The 19,233-nt window shown below is 34.2% G+C and overlaps 1 protein-coding gene across 2 annotated transcripts in view; it reads left to right on the top strand.

Annotated features, from left to right (window-relative positions):
- Window positions 1-2,136: 2,136 nt before the first annotated feature.
- LOC145788667 (callose synthase 9-like) overlaps window positions 2,137-19,233 on the top strand; it is a 99,783-nt gene continuing 82,686 nt past the window's right edge. For both annotated transcript variants that reach the window (XR_014350936.1, XM_082906252.1), the window contains exons 1-7: window positions 2,137-2,465; window positions 3,684-3,887; window positions 7,480-7,577; window positions 8,065-8,228; window positions 13,637-13,760; window positions 14,686-14,796; window positions 14,877-15,002. Coding sequence is in view for 1 of the 2 variants with exons in the window: in XM_082906252.1 (XP_082762378.1) it covers window positions 3,686-3,887; window positions 7,480-7,577; window positions 8,065-8,228; window positions 13,637-13,760; window positions 14,686-14,796; window positions 14,877-15,002 (825 nt within the window). In the remaining variant the exon portion in view is untranslated. The remainder of the gene's footprint in view (window positions 2,466-3,683; window positions 3,888-7,479; window positions 7,578-8,064; window positions 8,229-13,636; window positions 13,761-14,685; window positions 14,797-14,876; window positions 15,003-19,233) is intronic.

Genomic DNA, 19,233 nt, shown 5'->3' with positions numbered 1-19,233 from the left:
GCCTTTTAGCCTAAAAAAAAAAAAAATCAGCCTACCCCATTGATTAAAAAAAAGAAAAAAAACAAAATAGCAGTCGGCAGATCTACACTGTCTGTGACAGTGTAGGCATATTTGTAATCATAGCCTAATCCCAAATGAGTAAATGACAATTTTGCCTTTTTAGATTAATCTTGAAAAAAGTGAAACTAGGGACAAATTTGTCATTTCACTTTTAACATCATTTCAAACACGTTTTTCAATACAATAACTCAAATAAAAATTCAATCCAACTTCCCAAACACAAAAATTAAAATAGCCTACTAAAATAGCCAAAAAACCTCTAAAATAGCCACTTTCCAAACACCCACATGGTTAGTTAAACTAGTTACTGACTTATGTGGTGTTTGATAATCTAATTCAATACTTAAAACTAAATTATTAAGTGATATTCAATAAAATCTATTTGATAACCATAATTGATGTCGCTTAAAAATTTAAGTGCAGTTAATAACATTTTAATTGATTTGAAATTTATTTAATTATGACTGAATTTATAAACATTAAACATAAGTGTTAACATACACTATTATAAACTCGCTACTATTGCCATCATTACCACCACCACTGCTACAGCGGTCACTGCCGCCACTGCTGTCACCACGACCACCATTCCCATCACCATTATGCCACTGCTAACACCACTATTACTGCTACCATTTTCATTACCATTGTCATTATTGTCATAAACACCACCATTATTTCACTATTATCACCACACCACCATCATAGTCGCCATTGCCATTATTATCACAACTACTACAACTTTTTATATTCACAATTATTGTCATTGTTGCCATAACCACCACAATTATTTCATTAGCACAATAACCAATATCATTATACCACTGTTTTTTTTTTGAACGGCATCATTATACCACTGTTTTTTTTTTGAACGACATCATTATACCACTGTAGCCACCATTTTTTACAACATTAACTTTTCACCATCACTACAACCACTATTCATATACTTTCACTATCATTACCATTGGCTTATAGTTAACACCACCGCTGCCTCCACTACCACCAACTCACCATCACAATATATAATTTAAAAATAATAAGTTACAAATTTGATATTGTACATATTAAACAAATTGTTTTAATTCAACAATTAAATTTTTATTATACGAAACTTCCGCTAAAAAAATCATCATTTAATTTTAGTACTGAACTTTCAGTTTTATCAAATACAGACAACCCTCAGTGAGCAAGTTTTATGAATAATGTTTGAACATAAAAAAATAAAATAATATAATATATGGAGTTAATTTTAAAGAGTAAAAAATTATTCGCAAACATATAAAATACTTATTTACAAATTTTGAGAATTAATTTTTTATTTACAAATTTTGAGAATTAATTTTTTAGTGATTTTTTGTTTTTTTTTTAAAAATAAATATGCAAAAGAATAGAGAGAATATATTAAATTTTTGTATTAATATTTAAATGAAAATTCATTATTCCCAAACGACCCTCAAATAGATTTTCTATCACTTATAATTTTTTTTAAAAAATTTTAACTTATGTTTTAATAATTACTTAAAATTTTAAATTATATTAATTATAATTATTAAATCAACTTAATAATTTTTTTAATATATTCAATTTTAAATGTTGAATCAAATTATCAAATACAACTTAATACATAAAATTAATAATAATTATATGATAGTAGATGGTGTTTAACACAAACTCGGGTTTGTGCTATGCCCACCGTATTGTAAATTTGTAAGGGTGTATTATGAATTTATTTTAATAATTAAAATTATTTATATTATAAAGTTCGTTGGGTAGATTATTCATAAAAAAATAAAAATTAATTAGATATTTACAACTCACATCAAGACCACGTCCATTTAACACGGGAACTGTTACCGACCTACGCCAAGTCCATTTAACACGGGATAAAAATCGCGGGTTGAAGAGTGAGAAAAGTTTCTTCTCCGCGTCACAGAAGGATGGGGAGAGAGTAGAGAGAGAGAGAGAGAGAGGGGTAGTTTAGCTGCATCTCTGCGTCTGGTACCGGCTATACCCGGTAAAACGGGTCCCAGCATTTTTTTTTTTTTCAAGTCGCGTCGAATCCCATATATCGCTAGATTTGTGCCCAGTTTTCTCTCTTTCCATTTCAAAGCCCTCTCTCTCTCTCTCTCTCTCTCTCTCATTCCAGATTCAACACCGCCCTTTTTCTTTAACCCTAGTACCCACCACGACGACCACCACCACCACCACCACCACCACGACGATACCCACGACCACGACCACGACAACCATATACAACAACATGATACATTTCCCTTGTTAGGGTTTATTACACAATACACTCATTGATATGTCTGTCTGTGTATACAATACGTGCTGTTGATCTGTAACCAACTCACCATCGTCGCTGTGAAAACCTCTCTTCTGGCCAGATCTTCCATCCGGTAAGCCCAACTTACCATTGTTCAGTCTGAAGATCATCATTTTAGAGCTGAATTCTGTTAACCATTCCATTATTCTTCAGTAGGACACTAACTGATATTGAACATGTGTATGTTATCATCTTTTTCCTACTTTTATTCTTTTACTTCACTACTCTGCTCTCTTCCTGTCCTTCCTTGCTAGTCCAAGTAAATTTCATATATATCTATATCTATATCTATATATGTGTGTTTTGCTGAATTATTGGATGCACTAATATATGGGGTGTGCTTTGTGATTTGTTTTGGCTACTCAATTTTGATAAACAGTTTGCAATCTATGGAAATATTGTTAAAGTAGGTTGCCCATGTTTGGATACATACAGATTTGTTTGGTTACCAAGAAAACTGAGGATATCAACTGAAAGATATCAAACTTAAAAGCTACCTCAATTCTGTTTCAAGATTCTGTCTCCAGAAAACCCGTCAGAGAGAGAGAGAGAGAGAGCACAAGTACTATAATGTTCAATTAGTGCTGAAAAAATATTGATAGTTATTGAACTTATGAAGTTAAAATCTTAAAAACTAATTTCTTAATGGAAAATAATATACAAGCCTATTTTCTATATCCAATGATGTGTAAACAAGATGATTGGTTGATGAGAGAGAGAGAGAGAGAGTTGACTTTATTTTGTTAATAGAGTGCCACAGCATTGGGTTTAGAAAGTCAGTCTAATTTTTGGACATGAATAGCAATACTCTTTCTTAATTAAGGTTAAAAATTTCAATTCGAAATTACCTTTTATTGAGCATATTTAGTATTCAGTGTTAAAGTTTGATCTCTCAGATTTAAGACTATAGCCCTGATTGATTAAATTCATAGTTTAATTAGCATGTAATCAAACACTTCTAACCACTAATACTTTCAATTTTTGGTACTTGATTATGTTTTCGAGTGGAAATTATTGTTTTGTGAGCTATAGTGTATCACATCCCAAAAAAGAAAAAAAGTTAGTTATCTCAGATCAAAATGCTTTTGTCATTTTGTCTTTTCATCCATCGAAGAACAAATGGTTCTAGTGTTCCGTTTCTCTATCAATTTTTTTTTTCCCTCTCCTGATTTACACTTGCTTCATTTTAGTTGTTTGTGATATACTCACTCACTCCCATTATTCTGATCCTGATGCTCAGATAAACTGTGTCGTACTTCATGCTTAAATCTTGTTTTCTTTTTCATATAAGAGATGTCTCGGGTAGAGGAATTATGGGAGCGGTTGGTACGTGCTGCACTAAGGAGGGAAAGGACAGGGACTGATGCATATGGGCGACCTGTTAGTGGCATTGCTGGAAATGTTCCATCGTCTCTTGCTAAAAACAGGGACATAGATGCAATTTTAAGAGCTGCAGATGAAATTCAAGATGATGATCCAAATGTCTCTAGAATTTGTATGTCCTTTCCTGGATTATTTCTTTATTTATTAACTTTGTGGACAATTAAGTAGTATTGCTAGTTTTCGGACTTGTTTTTTCCTTTTGTTCTGTTGAAGTTTATTGTCTAAAATAGTGCTTGAAAAGATCGTGGATCTAGTGACTGATTGTGATATGTGTTGGCAAGAGATAGAGAAACGATATTTTGATTGTAATCTTGTTTATAGCTCTACTGGATCCATCATTTTTAGGAGTTAAAAAAGTAGGTAGTGCACAAGGGCTGAGGGTTTCACAAATAAACCTTGTCACAACAACTCATCTTCTTTGTCTTTGAGCATTTCATGCTCCATGGGATTCATGTAGTAAGCTGGTGCATTTGGAGGTATTGCCTCTGGCATAAGATCTATATTATGTTGAACATTTCAGTTGGTGGTAATTCGGCTGCCAGACTCTTAGAATTAAATTTGAGAACTCAAGCAACATTATTATTTTTTGATTAACAACGAAGAAAATTGTATTGAGAAAGTGCTGAGGGATCACACAACCCATATACAACCAAACAAACAGAAAGGGAAATAAAACAGCTAAAAAAAAAAAACAATAGACCCATTAAGAAGCATGTGACATGAACACAAATATGGACATGGGACAACGATTTTGAAAAATATAGGATACATGCATGGTAGAGATATGGCAAAAAAAATATTGTTTATATATTTAATTTAGGGTAAATTACGGTAAACACCCTTCAACTATGACCCACTTGCATTTTACCCCCTGAATATCAAAACTCAATAGTTAATCCCTTCAAAATATTATCTTATTACAGCTAGCCCTTTTGTTAGGAATTAACATAAAATCAGATAATGTATTAAGTACATGACACATTTATTGAATTTTTAGAGCAATAATGCCCTTATTTGGTGATCTTGTTAGCATTTTGCGACTCTGAAGTACAAATGATATCATCAGATAAGAATATTATCATCATAAAAATATCAATAACGAGTATTATTGTTCTAAAAAATCAGTAATTGTTCATGTGCTTCACACATTATCTCATTTCGTTTAAATCCCTAACAAAATTCTAACGGAAAGTGTTAAGTGTAACAAGATAATACTTTAAAGGGGTTAATTGTTGAGTTTTGAAGTTCAAGGGGCAAAGTACAAATAGGTCATAGTTTAAGGGGGTTTAATATAATTTACCCTTGTTATTTACTATGCATATGATATAAATTTAGGAAATGGACTTATAAGAGGAATCAATGTAGGTGTTTGGGAAGTTGCTATTTTAGTAGGCTATTTTAATTTGTGTCTATTTTAGTAGGTTAAAATTTTTGTGTTTGGGAAGATAGTTGGATTTTTTTGTAGCTGGATGTGATGTCTGTGAGAGAAAAAATGAAATGATTATGGGTTTGATGTGGCATTTTGTCTTATTGGTTATTTTAGCTTATTTTGTCTTTTTGTGAATTTTGGTCCAAAAAGCCAAAAAATAGCCTTTGCCAAACACCCCCAATGTATATGCGGTTGTATTTCATTTTTATTTTTTATTTTTAACTTTTCCCCGCTTTGTTTTCATATAGGCCTTGTTTGGGATAAATTAGAAAAATCAAAAAGTCAAAAAGTTACTAAAAAAACTAAAAAGTCTATACTATTCAAGGGTAGTTTGTGAGGGAAGCCACTAGGGTAAAATTATTATTTTGCCCTTTGAATTCAACTACCCAAAAAGTCAAAAAGTCAAAAGGATAAATGGTCATTTTAATTTTACTACAATATTTTATTACACATCTTTTCGTAAAAAGTTAAAAAGTTATCCTAAACATGCATCTTTTTTTTTTCTCTATTTTTTTAACCAAAAAGTCAAAAAGTGCACTTATATAACATATCCCAAACAACTACATAGTTTCTTTCTTTGACCCCAAATCAGCTTTATACATTTATTAAAAAACCTACAAAGGTGTTCTGAGGTGTGTCTCCAATGTGTCCTGCAAAGAAATAATAATTAAAAATTGACACACGGCGTGGCATGTCCAACACATGGAGATGTGTGTTTGCGACATTTTGGTGTTCGATTTGTGTTGGACACGCACAAAGGTGGTCATGGGCATAGACACGACACCCATTTTCGAGTGCCTATGCTCTGTAGCCCTAATACCAAAAGAAAAAAGAAAAGAAAAGAAAAAATCCACACCGAACTACAAATGCTTCATCAACTTCACAAAAGGAGCTTTTTCAGTTTCAGGTATCATTTTCTACATCTCTTTACCGTCTTCACTTCTTATATTGCTTCTTGAACTCTAACATGAAAACAAGAAAAGCACTAACAGGTTTCTTTGTCTTCACTACTCTTCCAAATTGCGACTACTCAATGCTACCCATCCTGTCAACATGCACCATCCCCTCATCTCCCCCCACCAAAGGAAAAGAACCCCAACATTGCTACTTTTGGTGTCATAATCATCACACCTACCTTCATCCCTATCCTTACATTCCTTTCCCTTGCAATTAGAACATATGGATTTTTCTTCTAATTTTGTTAGGACAAAAATTGACTCATAAATTGGATGGTAAGTATTTTGATTAATTGGATATTCTAAACCTAACATTGATTACGTATAAACATAATTTGATTGGTATTACAACTCGTGGACCAAAATTACAATCCATTCGCTCTTAAAACATAAGAAAACATGAATGAAAGTAGCCAACAGGAAACAACTAACTCCGAATTCCGTTAGACCAAAAAATACTCGTGTGGTATTTGGCACAATAGGCATTCTTTTGGGTTTCTGAAAGGCATCCAAAGTGAACATGCCTTTTCTTTTTAAAATAAGTAAATATCTTGTTTAACCAAACAATTTTTGTTGCACCAAGATTGCTCGACTAATAGTTCATGCCAATTCCCATTGTTCACTCCTCACCCTCTCTACCCTGACCTGATAGGGCTTTGTTGGTCACTACTCATTTGTTGCCGCCTATAAATATCAAACCCCATCTTTAATCATTGACATCTCCCTTTGTCCAAGGAATTTTCCAAATTGCCAAGCTAAATCTATTTTGGTTGTCCTCTCACCCCTGGAAGGCATGCTGACCTCCACCTGCCTCCCCTAATCCCCGACCTTTTTTTGTTTGCTTCAACTGATCTAGAAGTGCTCAAGACACCAAGAATGAACTAAAATACAATACTGTGGATTTCTGTTAAGTCTTGTCTACTTTATATGTGGTATGAATTCTTGAAGTCAAATGGAAAGTTATATGTTAACATCAAGTGTTGGCTACTTACGCTTATAATCGTTAATAGAAGTTATGTTTAATAAGGCATTTTGTGAATGTTGGACAAAATATAAGACCACGTTCATTTCAGTCGAGCAGAATTTGTTTCTATTGTGATTATGTCAATTGGTACCTGATATAGTGATCTAGTTGACGCAAGCAGTAACTGTCAAAGAAGACATAATTTAAAATCCAAAGCTGAAACATTGAGTGGCCATATGAACTGCATTATGTCTATGCTACTTGTTGGGGCATTTATTCTTCAATATCTTTGCTGTATTTGATGGAAGCGTTTCAGCTTATCTGAATTTGTTACCCTTTTGTTGCTTCACTGCAGTATGTGAGCATGCTTATTCCTTGTCTCAAAATTTGGATCCTAATAGCGAGGGAAGGGGTGTTTTACAGTTCAAGACTGGTTTGATGTCTGTTATAAAGGTAACTCTTAACTTACTGAGATGATTGAATATGTCTTGTGCTCTTAATATTTGCATCACGTGACAACAAACGAGAGCAGCATACTGGCATGTGCATTTCTGTGTATGTCTTACAAGATATGTGATCTATAACACTCTTACAAACATCGACAATTGGTGCCTGAGTCATTTGTTTACAAAGGTGCTGGTGCAAATATGTGAATTTCGGTTTGGGGACTTCAGATTTTTCTCATTTTTGGTATGCATTGACATTTAGCACGTGGTATGAGAGTCTTGTAGTGTGGCACTATTTTTTTTGAATATTGTAGTTTGGACTTTAATCATTTCAGATGTCTAATGCACTTAAATTTTGTTATGTTAATATTTACTTTTATAATTAATGTAAACTACTCCTTTGGCTTTATTGATGTGAATTGCGATTCTACTTTTCTTCGAGATATCTGTTTGTATATAACATAGTTTGGATGTATTCACGACAAATCTTCCAGCAAAAGCTTGCAAAGAGAGAGGGTGGAACCATAGACAGAAGCCAGGACATTGCTCGCTTACAAGAGTTTTATAAGCATTATAGGGAGAAGCATAATGTAGACAAGTTACGGGAAGAGGAAATGCAGTTGAGGGAGTCGGGTGCTTTCAGTGGCAACCTTGGAGAGTATGTTTCTGAACATGAAAATCTTTATAATGTTTATCTGTATTTTAAATTAGCCATTTCCATTCCAATGTGTTTTTATAGTTTCCTCTTTTATCATCCTTTCTTATGTTTGTTGTGTGTGTTCTCTCTCTTTCTTTTGAAGCTCTATAGTTTTCTTTTCTTTTCAAGTATTCACATTTTGATTCCTTATCTTTTCTTTAGCTGTCTGCGTCCTGTTGAATACACGTTTGGTGCTTCCAGCCTATGAATAATTCTTACTTTGGATGGTAACTAGTAAGGCGTATTAACTATGGAAGACATGTGGAAGGATAATTTATTAAGTTAACTTGTCTTGTTTAGGCTATTTTATTATGTTTTCCTTCTTTGAGGGCAACTTGCAAAACATCATATAAATAGGTGGGTTCACTTTCTTGTGTTTGTTCTTTTTTAGCATTTATGTTTCAATTTGCACTTCTATAATATTATTTATGGCACATTTCTAGAAATTATGTTTGTTGCTCTTTTCCCCCCTTCCTTTCCCCCACTCCAATGATGTAATTATGTTATACATGGAGCTTTTTGAGTTAGGACAATATTTTGTATATAACATATGGTGACCATAGTGGCTAAATGCTTACAAAAGGATTTTGCATCCATGATCTCTTTTGCCAGATATTCAATGAAACTATTGTAGATAATTAATTTAAATTTGTTTGTACTTCAATTTTTTTGAAAGTTAAAAAATATAAACTTTTAATCAATTTTTCAACAATACTTCTCTTTTGATAATTGCTATTAGAGATTTGACGCCAAAGGGGCTTGTATAAACAGAAAATATTTGATGCAAAAGGTAGGTTTTCTTTTCCTTCATGGATAATTTGTTATTTTTAGAGGCTCAACGGGACTGGTGGAAAATAGAATTTTGTGATCATTTTGGAATCATAATGGAAACCTAAGCCATGTTTATAGCACCACTATGGTTTTTCGTGCTTTCCATTGAGTTTCTTCTCATTTATATGAAAATACTAAAGCTTGGATTATTATGAGGGGAATGCTGAAGCTCTCACATAGAAGAGTGGAGACACTAATTAAGGGGTTGTTTAGGAAGTGCTAGATTAGTATACTTTTTGAATGGGTTGGGTTTGAAATGATGTGGTAGAGAGGTGAAGTGACTTAAATAAGATGATTGTGACCTAAATTAGCACATGCCAAACAACCACTAAGTATTGTATAATGGTTAGGCTAGGTATAATTATTTGCTTCTATCATCTTAATTGGTTCATTGCTTTTGAATCTTGGAAAAATTCATTTTAGTCAATATGGATTTTGATAAATATGTTTTTATATCCTCTAAAGGAAGACTTCCCATTCAATACTTGGCATTTCTCCTATTGGGTTCCTATTTCTGTAGATCATGCAATATATTGTGTTGGTTTACTTAGCTTTTAGTTGGAGAATTGAAGGAGGAGAATATGGTAATTAGGGATTGTGGAGAAGGGCTTTTCTTGTTTGGTTACTTTTTTGTGTTTGTTTTAAAATAATTTAAAACTTGAAACAAAAATTTGGGAACTATTTTATTCTCTAAAAATTGGACACAAATTTCAAAAATTTCAATGTTTGGGAATCAAATAGGTGTTTCACTTGTTTTTGAAACAAGTTTTCATTTCGCCTTCCCTCCTCACCACCTCCACTCACCAACCACTGCATTTGAGCTCGGCCACCACCACCTTTGGCCAACCCTCGACCTGTTGGCTACCATCTTTACCGTTACCCACCCCTTCGGGAACTCACCAAGAATGCTTTCTTGTTTTTGTTTGTATATATGTTCGAAACATATGCGTGTACGAAAAAAGGTTTTGGGGATAAATTGATAAAGTGGAGTCATGGTTGTTTGTCTATTTGTAATTTATTTGTTGTTGTTAATGGGAAGGCATGCTTTACTTTCAATTCAAGGCCTATTGGACTAGGGCACTTAGATAAGTGCACCCTTTATCTCCATTACTCAGTATAGTGGTGGATGTTTTGGCGAGAATGTTTGATAGAGCTAAGGCCTTAGGATTGGTGGATGTCTTTTTAGTTGGGAGGGGTAATATTTTGTATCTCACTTATAGTTTGCAAATAACACCACCCTTTTCTCTTCAGGTGAAGAGATAGAATGGTTAATTTGTTGTTCATATTGAACATTTCTGAGGTGGTTTTTGGACAGGGTGAACAAGAATGAAGGTGCCATTGTGGCTATTATTTTTCCGATGGATACGTCAAATAGGGTTGTTAGTTTGTTAGTTCCCGTGGAGTTTTTGCCAACCAAGTTTTTAGGTTACCTTTAAGAGTTAATCCTAGGAGTGTTGATTCTTGGAGTTTGGTCATGCAAAAATTCAAAAAAGGTTGGAGGGTTGGAAGAGGGATTTGATTTTTAGGGCAGATAGGTATACTTTGGTTCAATGAGTTTGGGCCATTGTTTCAATTTATTTAGTTTATACTTGTTTAAGATTCTAGTGAATATGCTAATTGAATTACAAAAATTGATGAGGGAGTTGACGAGGGCAAAAGGGGTACGATGTTGCTTCTAAAATGCAAAAAGGTGTCTTTCCATTGAAAATGTTATTACTAAAAAAAAGGCATTGTTAGGTGAATGGTTTAGGTGATTCTTTATTGAGAGTAATGCTTTATGGCATGTGGTGACTAAGATCAAGTATGGGATCCAATGGTTGGGATTCACATGAGGTGGTTACAGGAAATTCCAGATCTCCATGGAAGTGCACTTCTGTGGGACTCGATCATTTTTCACAGTTCATTTGTTTTATGGATGAGAATGGGGAGTACATTCATTTTTGTAAGGATGCTTGGATAGGAGGTTTTTTTTTTTTTTTAAATTTTTTTTTATCATTTGTTTCCGTGTTTGTATTGCTTGTGTCATAATGCCTTTGTTGCTTGCTTCTATTTCTTGTTCCCATTAAGCCCACATTTCTTGGGACTAAATGTTTTTAGATATCTAAATGATAGGGAGTCTAGTGAATTGACATTTTTGCTAGCTATTGTTCATGACGTTTCTTCGAGATGGGTTTGTTTGGATCATTGTGTGTGGTCCTTTCATTCCTCGAGAGTGTGCTCTTGCAAATAATTTTTCCATGAGATAATTAATAATCCTAATGTTCCTCTTTTCTTTCCACTCTTTAAGTTATTCAGAATACTTGTGTGCTGTAAAAGTAAGGGTTTTTTTTTGTTCCTTCACTCATAACAAGATTAGTACCAATGAGTTGTTTCAAAATCTTTGCTTCCACAATGTTGTATCATGTAGAAGGAATGAAGAAAGTATTAACTATCTTTTTTTATGTTGTCTTGTAGTTTTATCATTATGGTGTAAATTGTTTCATTTGGTGGATGTGGAGTGGGGGCTCCTCCCTCTGGTTACATATGGTTTTGATTGATTATAAGGGTCCCGGTACGTATGAGAAAGTTCAAGTTCTTTAGGATTGTCACTTTTGCGATATTTTGGGAGACTTGGTTGGAAATGAATGCTCGCTTTTTTGAAGACAAATTTGAGGACTTAGAGGGGATGGGATATGGGATAGGATTTGTCATGTATCTTTCTTTTGGGTTTCAGTTTCTTCCCCTTTTAAGGGGTTTCTTTCTTCTTGATTACTAAGGATTTAGAAGGTGGTGTGTGATATGTAGTTTTTTTTTATTTGCTTCTTTTTGTATTTTCTTCCCCTCCTCCCCCCCCCCCCCTCTTTATTTATTAGTAACATTTCAAAATTTGAAATGAATATATTCGTAAAATGGTAGGAGTAGCATCAATTGAAGATAAGTTGAGAAAGAACAAGTTAAGATGGATTGGTCATGTACATTGATGACTTGTAGGTGCAACGGTTAGAAAGGTGATATGATCACCATAAATAATAATGTTAAGAGGGGGAAGACCTAAATTGATGACATGGGATGTGGTAGTTAAAAATGATATGAATTTACTTAATTTAATTGAGCATATATAGTCATTGACAGAGCGGAATCGAGAAAAAGATTCATGTGGCTGGCCCCAATTTGGGATACAAGACTTAGTTTGGTTTGGTATTTATTTATTGATAAAATTTGTTCGTTGTCAATAAAAAGAGAAAACATGAATCTGGGAATGTTACCAAACACTACCTAAGTATTTTGGTTTTTGTTTTTATTTTTGTATTTTTGGGCCATTATTTTGATGAAGTAGAAAATTTATTAAAAGCAAAGGGAGGATAAGAAGTACAAAAAAAAAAAAAAAAAAAAATGCATGTCACATATAGCATGCCAATCTCTCGAAACTAGAAACCTAGGAATACTGTTAAATGATGGGGAAACCAAAGCCCAAAAAGAAGACAAACTAACAATTTTGTCTCATATCCTTCCAAAATCTTCACACTTGCCTTCAAAAAATCCCTGCGTTCCTTTCCAACCAAAAAACCCAAACCAAAAAATAGAATCCAAAGCAAAACACAACATACACATCTCCAAAGTACATTAAATCCAAAGCCCTTAGACAATCAAGAACATTTAAAGTCAAGATCCAGAGCCACCCAGTCCATTTCCACCTGCTGAAGCAACTTATTCTATAAAGCCATATTCATAGGAAAACGCAAAAATAAATCGCCTATTGCTCATCTCGTATATTTGTATTTCTAGTGTACAATAAATTGTGCTAAAGATATTTCTCAATGAGGGACTTGTTCAGAGGTTTTAGGGTATTACTTTGCAAAGATGGCGATAAAATTGAGTATACGATTTTCCTCTGCAAGATTTAACTTAATAGGATATGCATTTGTTATTGAGGGATAAAAGGAAAATGAATCAATAGCATCTATGTGAAGGCTGGACCTGTCATCAATTGATCTTGCCGGTTGCATTATTGTATTGCTTGCTCCATCTTGCCCCCCCCCCCAATCCATTCATATGAAATTTTAAGCCTTGAAGGAAGTTAGTTCTGTATGCCTTGGGGTAGAGGGGGCACCTTTTGGAAAGTGCTACTTCGTCTTGAAAGGCAATTTGGAGATAGGAGTTGTGTCATAGGTGTTACTTCATTGTGGTGCACTTGTACATACAATTTTATGTTGTCTTGTCCTAGGACATTTGTAAGCAAGTGATCCTCTATTTTCTAGCCTTGTGCTGCAAAACAGTAGGCTTGTTTGTTCTGCTATGCTTATTTCTCATAGAACATTTTTTTTTTTTTATCTTTTTTCTTAAGTTCTTATAATTTATGAAAAAGGGGGGGGGGGGGGGGGGAATAAATAGAGATGTTCTAATTGTACACAAAAATTGAACGGGAGATTCGGACACATTTTTTGGATTCTTGAGAAGTAAACTTTATAAAATTTTCATATCACTTGTGTGGATAGGATTTTGTGCACTCCAGGATTGGTAATTTTGCTTAGTTGACGTCTAATGTTTTGTCCAATTAGATTGGAGCGTAAAACTGTGAAAAGGAAAAGAGTTTTTGCAACTCTAAAAGTTTTAGGGACAGTACTGGAAGAGCTGACTAAGGAGGTTTCTCCCGAAGATGCAGAAAGATTAATTTCTGAAGAGGTATGATCTCTAATTCTCATATATATATATATATATTGTACTCTACTAGAATTATTTGCTTAAATTAAGCAGTTATCCACACACTGACAACATTATTTGGTAATCAAATTGAAGCTTTCATTTTCCCCCTGTTTTTTTGAACTCAAGAGATTATAAACCGTTCAAGCTCAATAAAAATAATGAATCCTACACTGAAATGAAAGTTGTGAGGCATGAACCTTTGAGCATGTTTTTAGTTAAAGTTCACGTCATGGTGTTGGTGTTGGTGTTGTTGATACGACCTTATGTAGGTTAAAATATTATATTGTGCGGATAGTGAAACAAATGTTTTATAATACCAAATCAAACTAACACTTGAATCCCAATCAAGTGGGTTTGGCCATATGAATCCTTTTTCACCATTCTTTTATGCTAATGGCTATATGTTCAATTAAATTAAATAAACTCATATATTTTCTTACTATATCTCGCATGAGTTTAGGTTTTCCCTTCGCTTTAATATTTTCATTTATAGTGATCATATCACTTTTCCTTACTCTGCATCTTCAAGTTTTTGTCGCGCATGACCAAACCAACTTCTTTCTCAACTTATCTTCAACTGATGCTACTCCTACCATTTCTAGTTTTGTATTTCCTAGTCTTACCGCACATTCATCTAAACAAGCTTATCTCAACTACTCTTATTTTATGAACATGTAATTTCTTAGTTCTATAAAGTTTTCATTTCAATTTTGTTGGTACTAGACTATCACGTAGTATGTCAGATGCACTTTTCAACTTGAGCCAACCTACTTTGATTTTATAGATCACATCATCTTCAACCTCTATCCTTTTTAATAATTGAACCTAGGTAATGAAAATATTAACTTTTATGGTATGAAATAGAACTACTAAATACTAATATATTCTTCTTCTTCTTATTTAGCTGAAACGGGTAATGGAATCAGATGCAGCTATGACAGAAGATCTAATTGCTTATAACATTATTCCATTGGATGCCCCTACTATAACAAATGCTGTTGTGTCTTTGCCTGAGGTGAGTTGATTTTGTTCTTCTCATTTCAAATTCTTGTTTTATTGTTAGTGGTAATCCTTTCCATTGGAATTTATCTTCAGGTCCGAGCTTCAGTTTCAGCCTTAAAGTACTTTAGAGGCCTACCCAAATTGCCGGGGAATTTTCCTGTACCTGCTACAAGGAGTGCTGATATGCTTGATTTCCTGCAGTATGTTTTTGGATTTCAGGTTCGTATTTCATACTTGTTTGGTATTTGAAATTGTTTTGTTATCTGGTTTTATGTTGAAATTTTCGGACACTCAAATTTTTTATCTGGTATCTGGGTTATTGAAATTTCAAAATCTGAAATGGCTTGCTAATTTCCAAAGGCTGGCCTTTCTGTCTAGCCTTTTTTTCTTTTTTCTTTTTCCCCTTTGACTGTGAAATGTTCTGTAGTGGTTAAGCATCCTCTAAAGATGTCTTATGTATGCCTTTGCTTGTTTTGTTTTTGGGAAATTGCAAAATGCCTTCTCTTCCGCCTTAAAATTTTTGCTTTTTAAGTTTTTCTTCGTATCCATTGTATGAAAGTTTTCATACATAAACAATTTTCAGGGTGTAGTTAGTGCCTCTCATAATTGTGATCGGCTTATTTTTGACGTCGTCATTTGTGGGATTTTTGTCTTCCTTGTAATCCTTTGTATTTCTGTGCCCTTTTCTCTAATAAAATTCTATTGCTGGCCAAAAAATAAAAAAAGGACTTGAAAGAATTAGCAAACAGTTATGTGCTCTTTTCCGAGGATCATGATTTTGATCTTTGGGGTAATGATTGTCTAGCATACTGTGGGTACTTGTATCAAGCCTAATACGTGGCAAGCCCTATGGGTGCCATACCACCAAAGCCCCTCCTGTGTAGCTGACCGATAAGGCACCGCTCGGGCATATCACATGTCTGATACATGGCAAGCCCTACGGGCGCCATGTCACCAATACCCGCCTGCATGGTAGACCTCCAATTCATCATGCAAAACCAAGACTATATGCTTAGCCTGCGTGGGAGCATACACACAAACCCAAGTATGAAGAGCCCTACAACAGGCAACGCCATGGCTCCCACAAAGCCCATGCTCTCTCCTAGACATTGAGATGGGCCCCTGACCCATTCACCTACTTGGTTGCCTAGGTTGGGAGCATGACTTAAGTATCACCGCTCGGGATCATCAGAGTATATTGGACTGGCAGCTGAGGTCACGGGATTGTCAAGATGGTTAGTCTTCTTTCTAAGACAATTCCATCTTGACCAAGCTTGGAGAAGAGGCAACAACGACCTTACACTCACACCACCTGATGCATATATGATATGTTGCTCTCTCGCTTGCCATCAAACCACAGACGGCAGTAGGGCTTATATCACTTCTGGCAGAGTTGGGGAGAACGAGCCACCTGTCCAATAAGTTGCTAGGGCTCCAATACTCCGGGGGCCTATATAGTGGCCCTGTTTGGTAGGGCTTATTTCCAGCTTATTTCAACTTTTAGCTTAATTTAAGCTATTTTGATGTGTTTGGTTCAGCTTAACAACACAACTTATAGCTTTTTGTAAGTCAAAAATCAACTTATTCTTTGAGTGGGAGAGGAGAAGCTTAATTTATAAGTCAAAAATCAGCTTATGTTCACAGCTATAAGCTATAAGCTGTCAGGTTATAAGTTATAATCACTTTCCCACAGCTCTACCAAACGGGGCCAGCGTATCATATATGCACCAGGCAAAACTCATTTCACCACAACACAACTCCATAACTCATACAGATTCACAACACACAAGTCTTACACTTGGACACTCATACTCACACTTGAATACACACTTAAACACTAATGTTCAAGGTCCATCACTGCCAACCTCTCCCTCTCCAAGCTTGCCTTGGCTTCCTTCTCTCCACCTCTGGTGATCTTAGGACATTGAAGTGCCCGCCATTTTCCCTGAGGTCAACGACCGACTACCTCTAACCACACCCCTCATCCACACATACTAAAGTGAAAGTTTTTAATGAGCTGATTGTTATGGAATGACAATGATGGCTGAAGGGAGGGGAGGTTAAAAGGTTGGATGGTGATAATTCCATGAGTCAACGTGAACATCTTCCTTGCAAACTGAATTAAGAATGTTTTCTTAATTTGTTTATCATCTTAAAGGGTTACAAAGGCTTATTGTTGCCTGTTTGGGAAAGTGAAATACCAAAGTATATTTGAGCTGAATGGAAGCGAGCTAGCAACTGGATTTTATATGAAATGTTTACGAGTTGTTTGGTTTTATGTGAAAGCAGGTGCTATATGGCTCTTGTTGGGAAGTTCTGAAGGGAAAGAAATTTAAAGGAAGAACATAGTTGCAACTTTTTTGCTCTTAAGATTGTTGTAGAAATTCTAATATAATATTATTGATTAGTTGGGTGAGGATCTGGTACTTAGTTTTAGTTAAAGTTGTTTCATCTAAAATTGGAAGGGTCAATAGATCCTCAATACTATCGTAACTAATAATCGGTTGGATTGTCTAGGGGTAATCTTGAAGACTATTCTATTTTCTGACATATTAGGTATATGTGTAGGCTTTATCTAATGTTTAAATTAATGTAAATCTTTGAAAGTTCCCTTACCTTATATTTTGATTGCCGCTTCTAATTCCCATTTTTGTTAAAGGTCTAAAATATATGCTTTGATGGTATAGAGTTGGTATGCTTGAGAGACTAATCCATCATCTAGCATGGTAGGTCTCTATTAACTTATGTTATCTGATACCAGGAAAAAGTACTTGATAGAAAATATATTTTGTAACCTTTGAACATCTTTGAAAATTTGAAATCCTTATTCAAATATAAGGGAAAAAATTATGAAAAATGAATGTGACCTTTTATCTAGATATCCTTGAGCTATGAAGCACATACACTTCAAAATAGGCGTTGTAGCGGTGTCGGACATGGGGACATGTATGGGACATGCCAAATGGCATGTCCCTTTAATTTTATTATTTTTTTTTTGAAGGGGACACGCCGGGGACTTGCCAAATGGAGTGTCCCTTTAATTTTTATTATTATTATTATTATTTTTTTTTTGCAAGGGACACACAGGGGACATGTGTTCAAATATGGATAATCTATTGATTCGTTCAAATGTAGTGGTCTTTATATATATATTGAATTAACGCTAGTTTTTATTAATTTTGATTTTTTGGTAACATAATATTAGTCTATATAGCAAATATGTATAATAAAATAATATTAATTTGCCGTGTTCCAATTTTTTTTGAAATCCTCGTGTCTCGTGTGTGTGTCCATGCTTTATAGTCCTTGAGTGCTTCTTGTTTATTATAATATTTTCCACATCAAAGCTTGTGGGGGTGCTTTGGAAGAGGCTAAAATGCTAAAAGTCACTAAAAAGGTCAAACAACCACTATAAAAGTTATTCCTTTCTATTCTCTTTACTTTTTTGCACGTCTTTCTGTAAAAAGCCAAAAAATCCTTCCCAATCACTTCAATTTTTCAGCTCATATTTTAGCCAAAAAATCAAAAAGGTACTTCCTTAACAAACCTTGAGTGTACATTCATATATTATACTTAACTTTTTTTTGAAAAATATCGTTTGCGTTTTTGATGGCTTTAATTTTCTTATGAATGTATTTTTCGTAGTTATGTGGTTTGAATTTAGTTTTTTACTAGATCTAGAAGTTCATATCCAAAGGTGGTGGCTATTAAGGTTGCCAATGAACTTGAGTCACTAGCTAGGAAGCATGGGTGCTTGTGCAGGTGCAGGTACATTATAGGTATGCTAATATGTCAAAACCAAAAAAAAGTAGGGTACATGCACGAGTTGGTTCGTCTACAAATGTTTTTTTGATAATTTTTACTAGTACATGATATACAATAATTAAAGGGTAAATTACATTGACCTCCTTGAGGTTTGGAAAAAATACAAGAAGCCCCACCGTTTCGACATAATGACATCAAGTTACCTTGATTTGTTAATTTATATAACTCTTAGCCTCCTTTTCATCTACAATTTGTTAGCCAAATGGACAGAAAAATGGTGTCATCTCTTACATTGAAATGCATATTTTTTTTCTTGTTTATTCGTGTGTCTTTACAACATTGCATTAGTTTCGGTGCATTTAACTTTACTAAAAGGGAGATTAGTGTAATTATTTATGTTAAAACTGTGGGGCTTGCTATATTTAAATAGGATCTATGACAATTAAAAGATCAAATGTAAAAAATAATTAGAGTATTTTTGTAACTGTCAAAAAAAGAATTAAGTATTTTTATATTTTTGATAATTGTAAAAATACCTTATATTTTTAGAATTTATAAAATAGGCACAATATAATTATTCTAGTATCCTTTTTTAAAAAATTTACATTTATGCCCCAAAGTACCCATAAAAGCACCCAACCCGCTGAGATGTACCCGTCTTGTACCCAAGGTATTTCACATGCCC

The sequence above is a fragment of the Camellia sinensis genome, chromosome 14, assembly GCF_055761805.1.
Source record: "Camellia sinensis isolate YWXY chromosome 14, ASM5576180v1, whole genome shotgun sequence".
Taxonomy (NCBI): domain Eukaryota; kingdom Viridiplantae; phylum Streptophyta; class Magnoliopsida; order Ericales; family Theaceae; genus Camellia; species Camellia sinensis.
The sequence above is the reverse complement of the archived record's forward strand: the minus strand, read 5'-3'. Positions and strand labels throughout refer to the sequence as shown.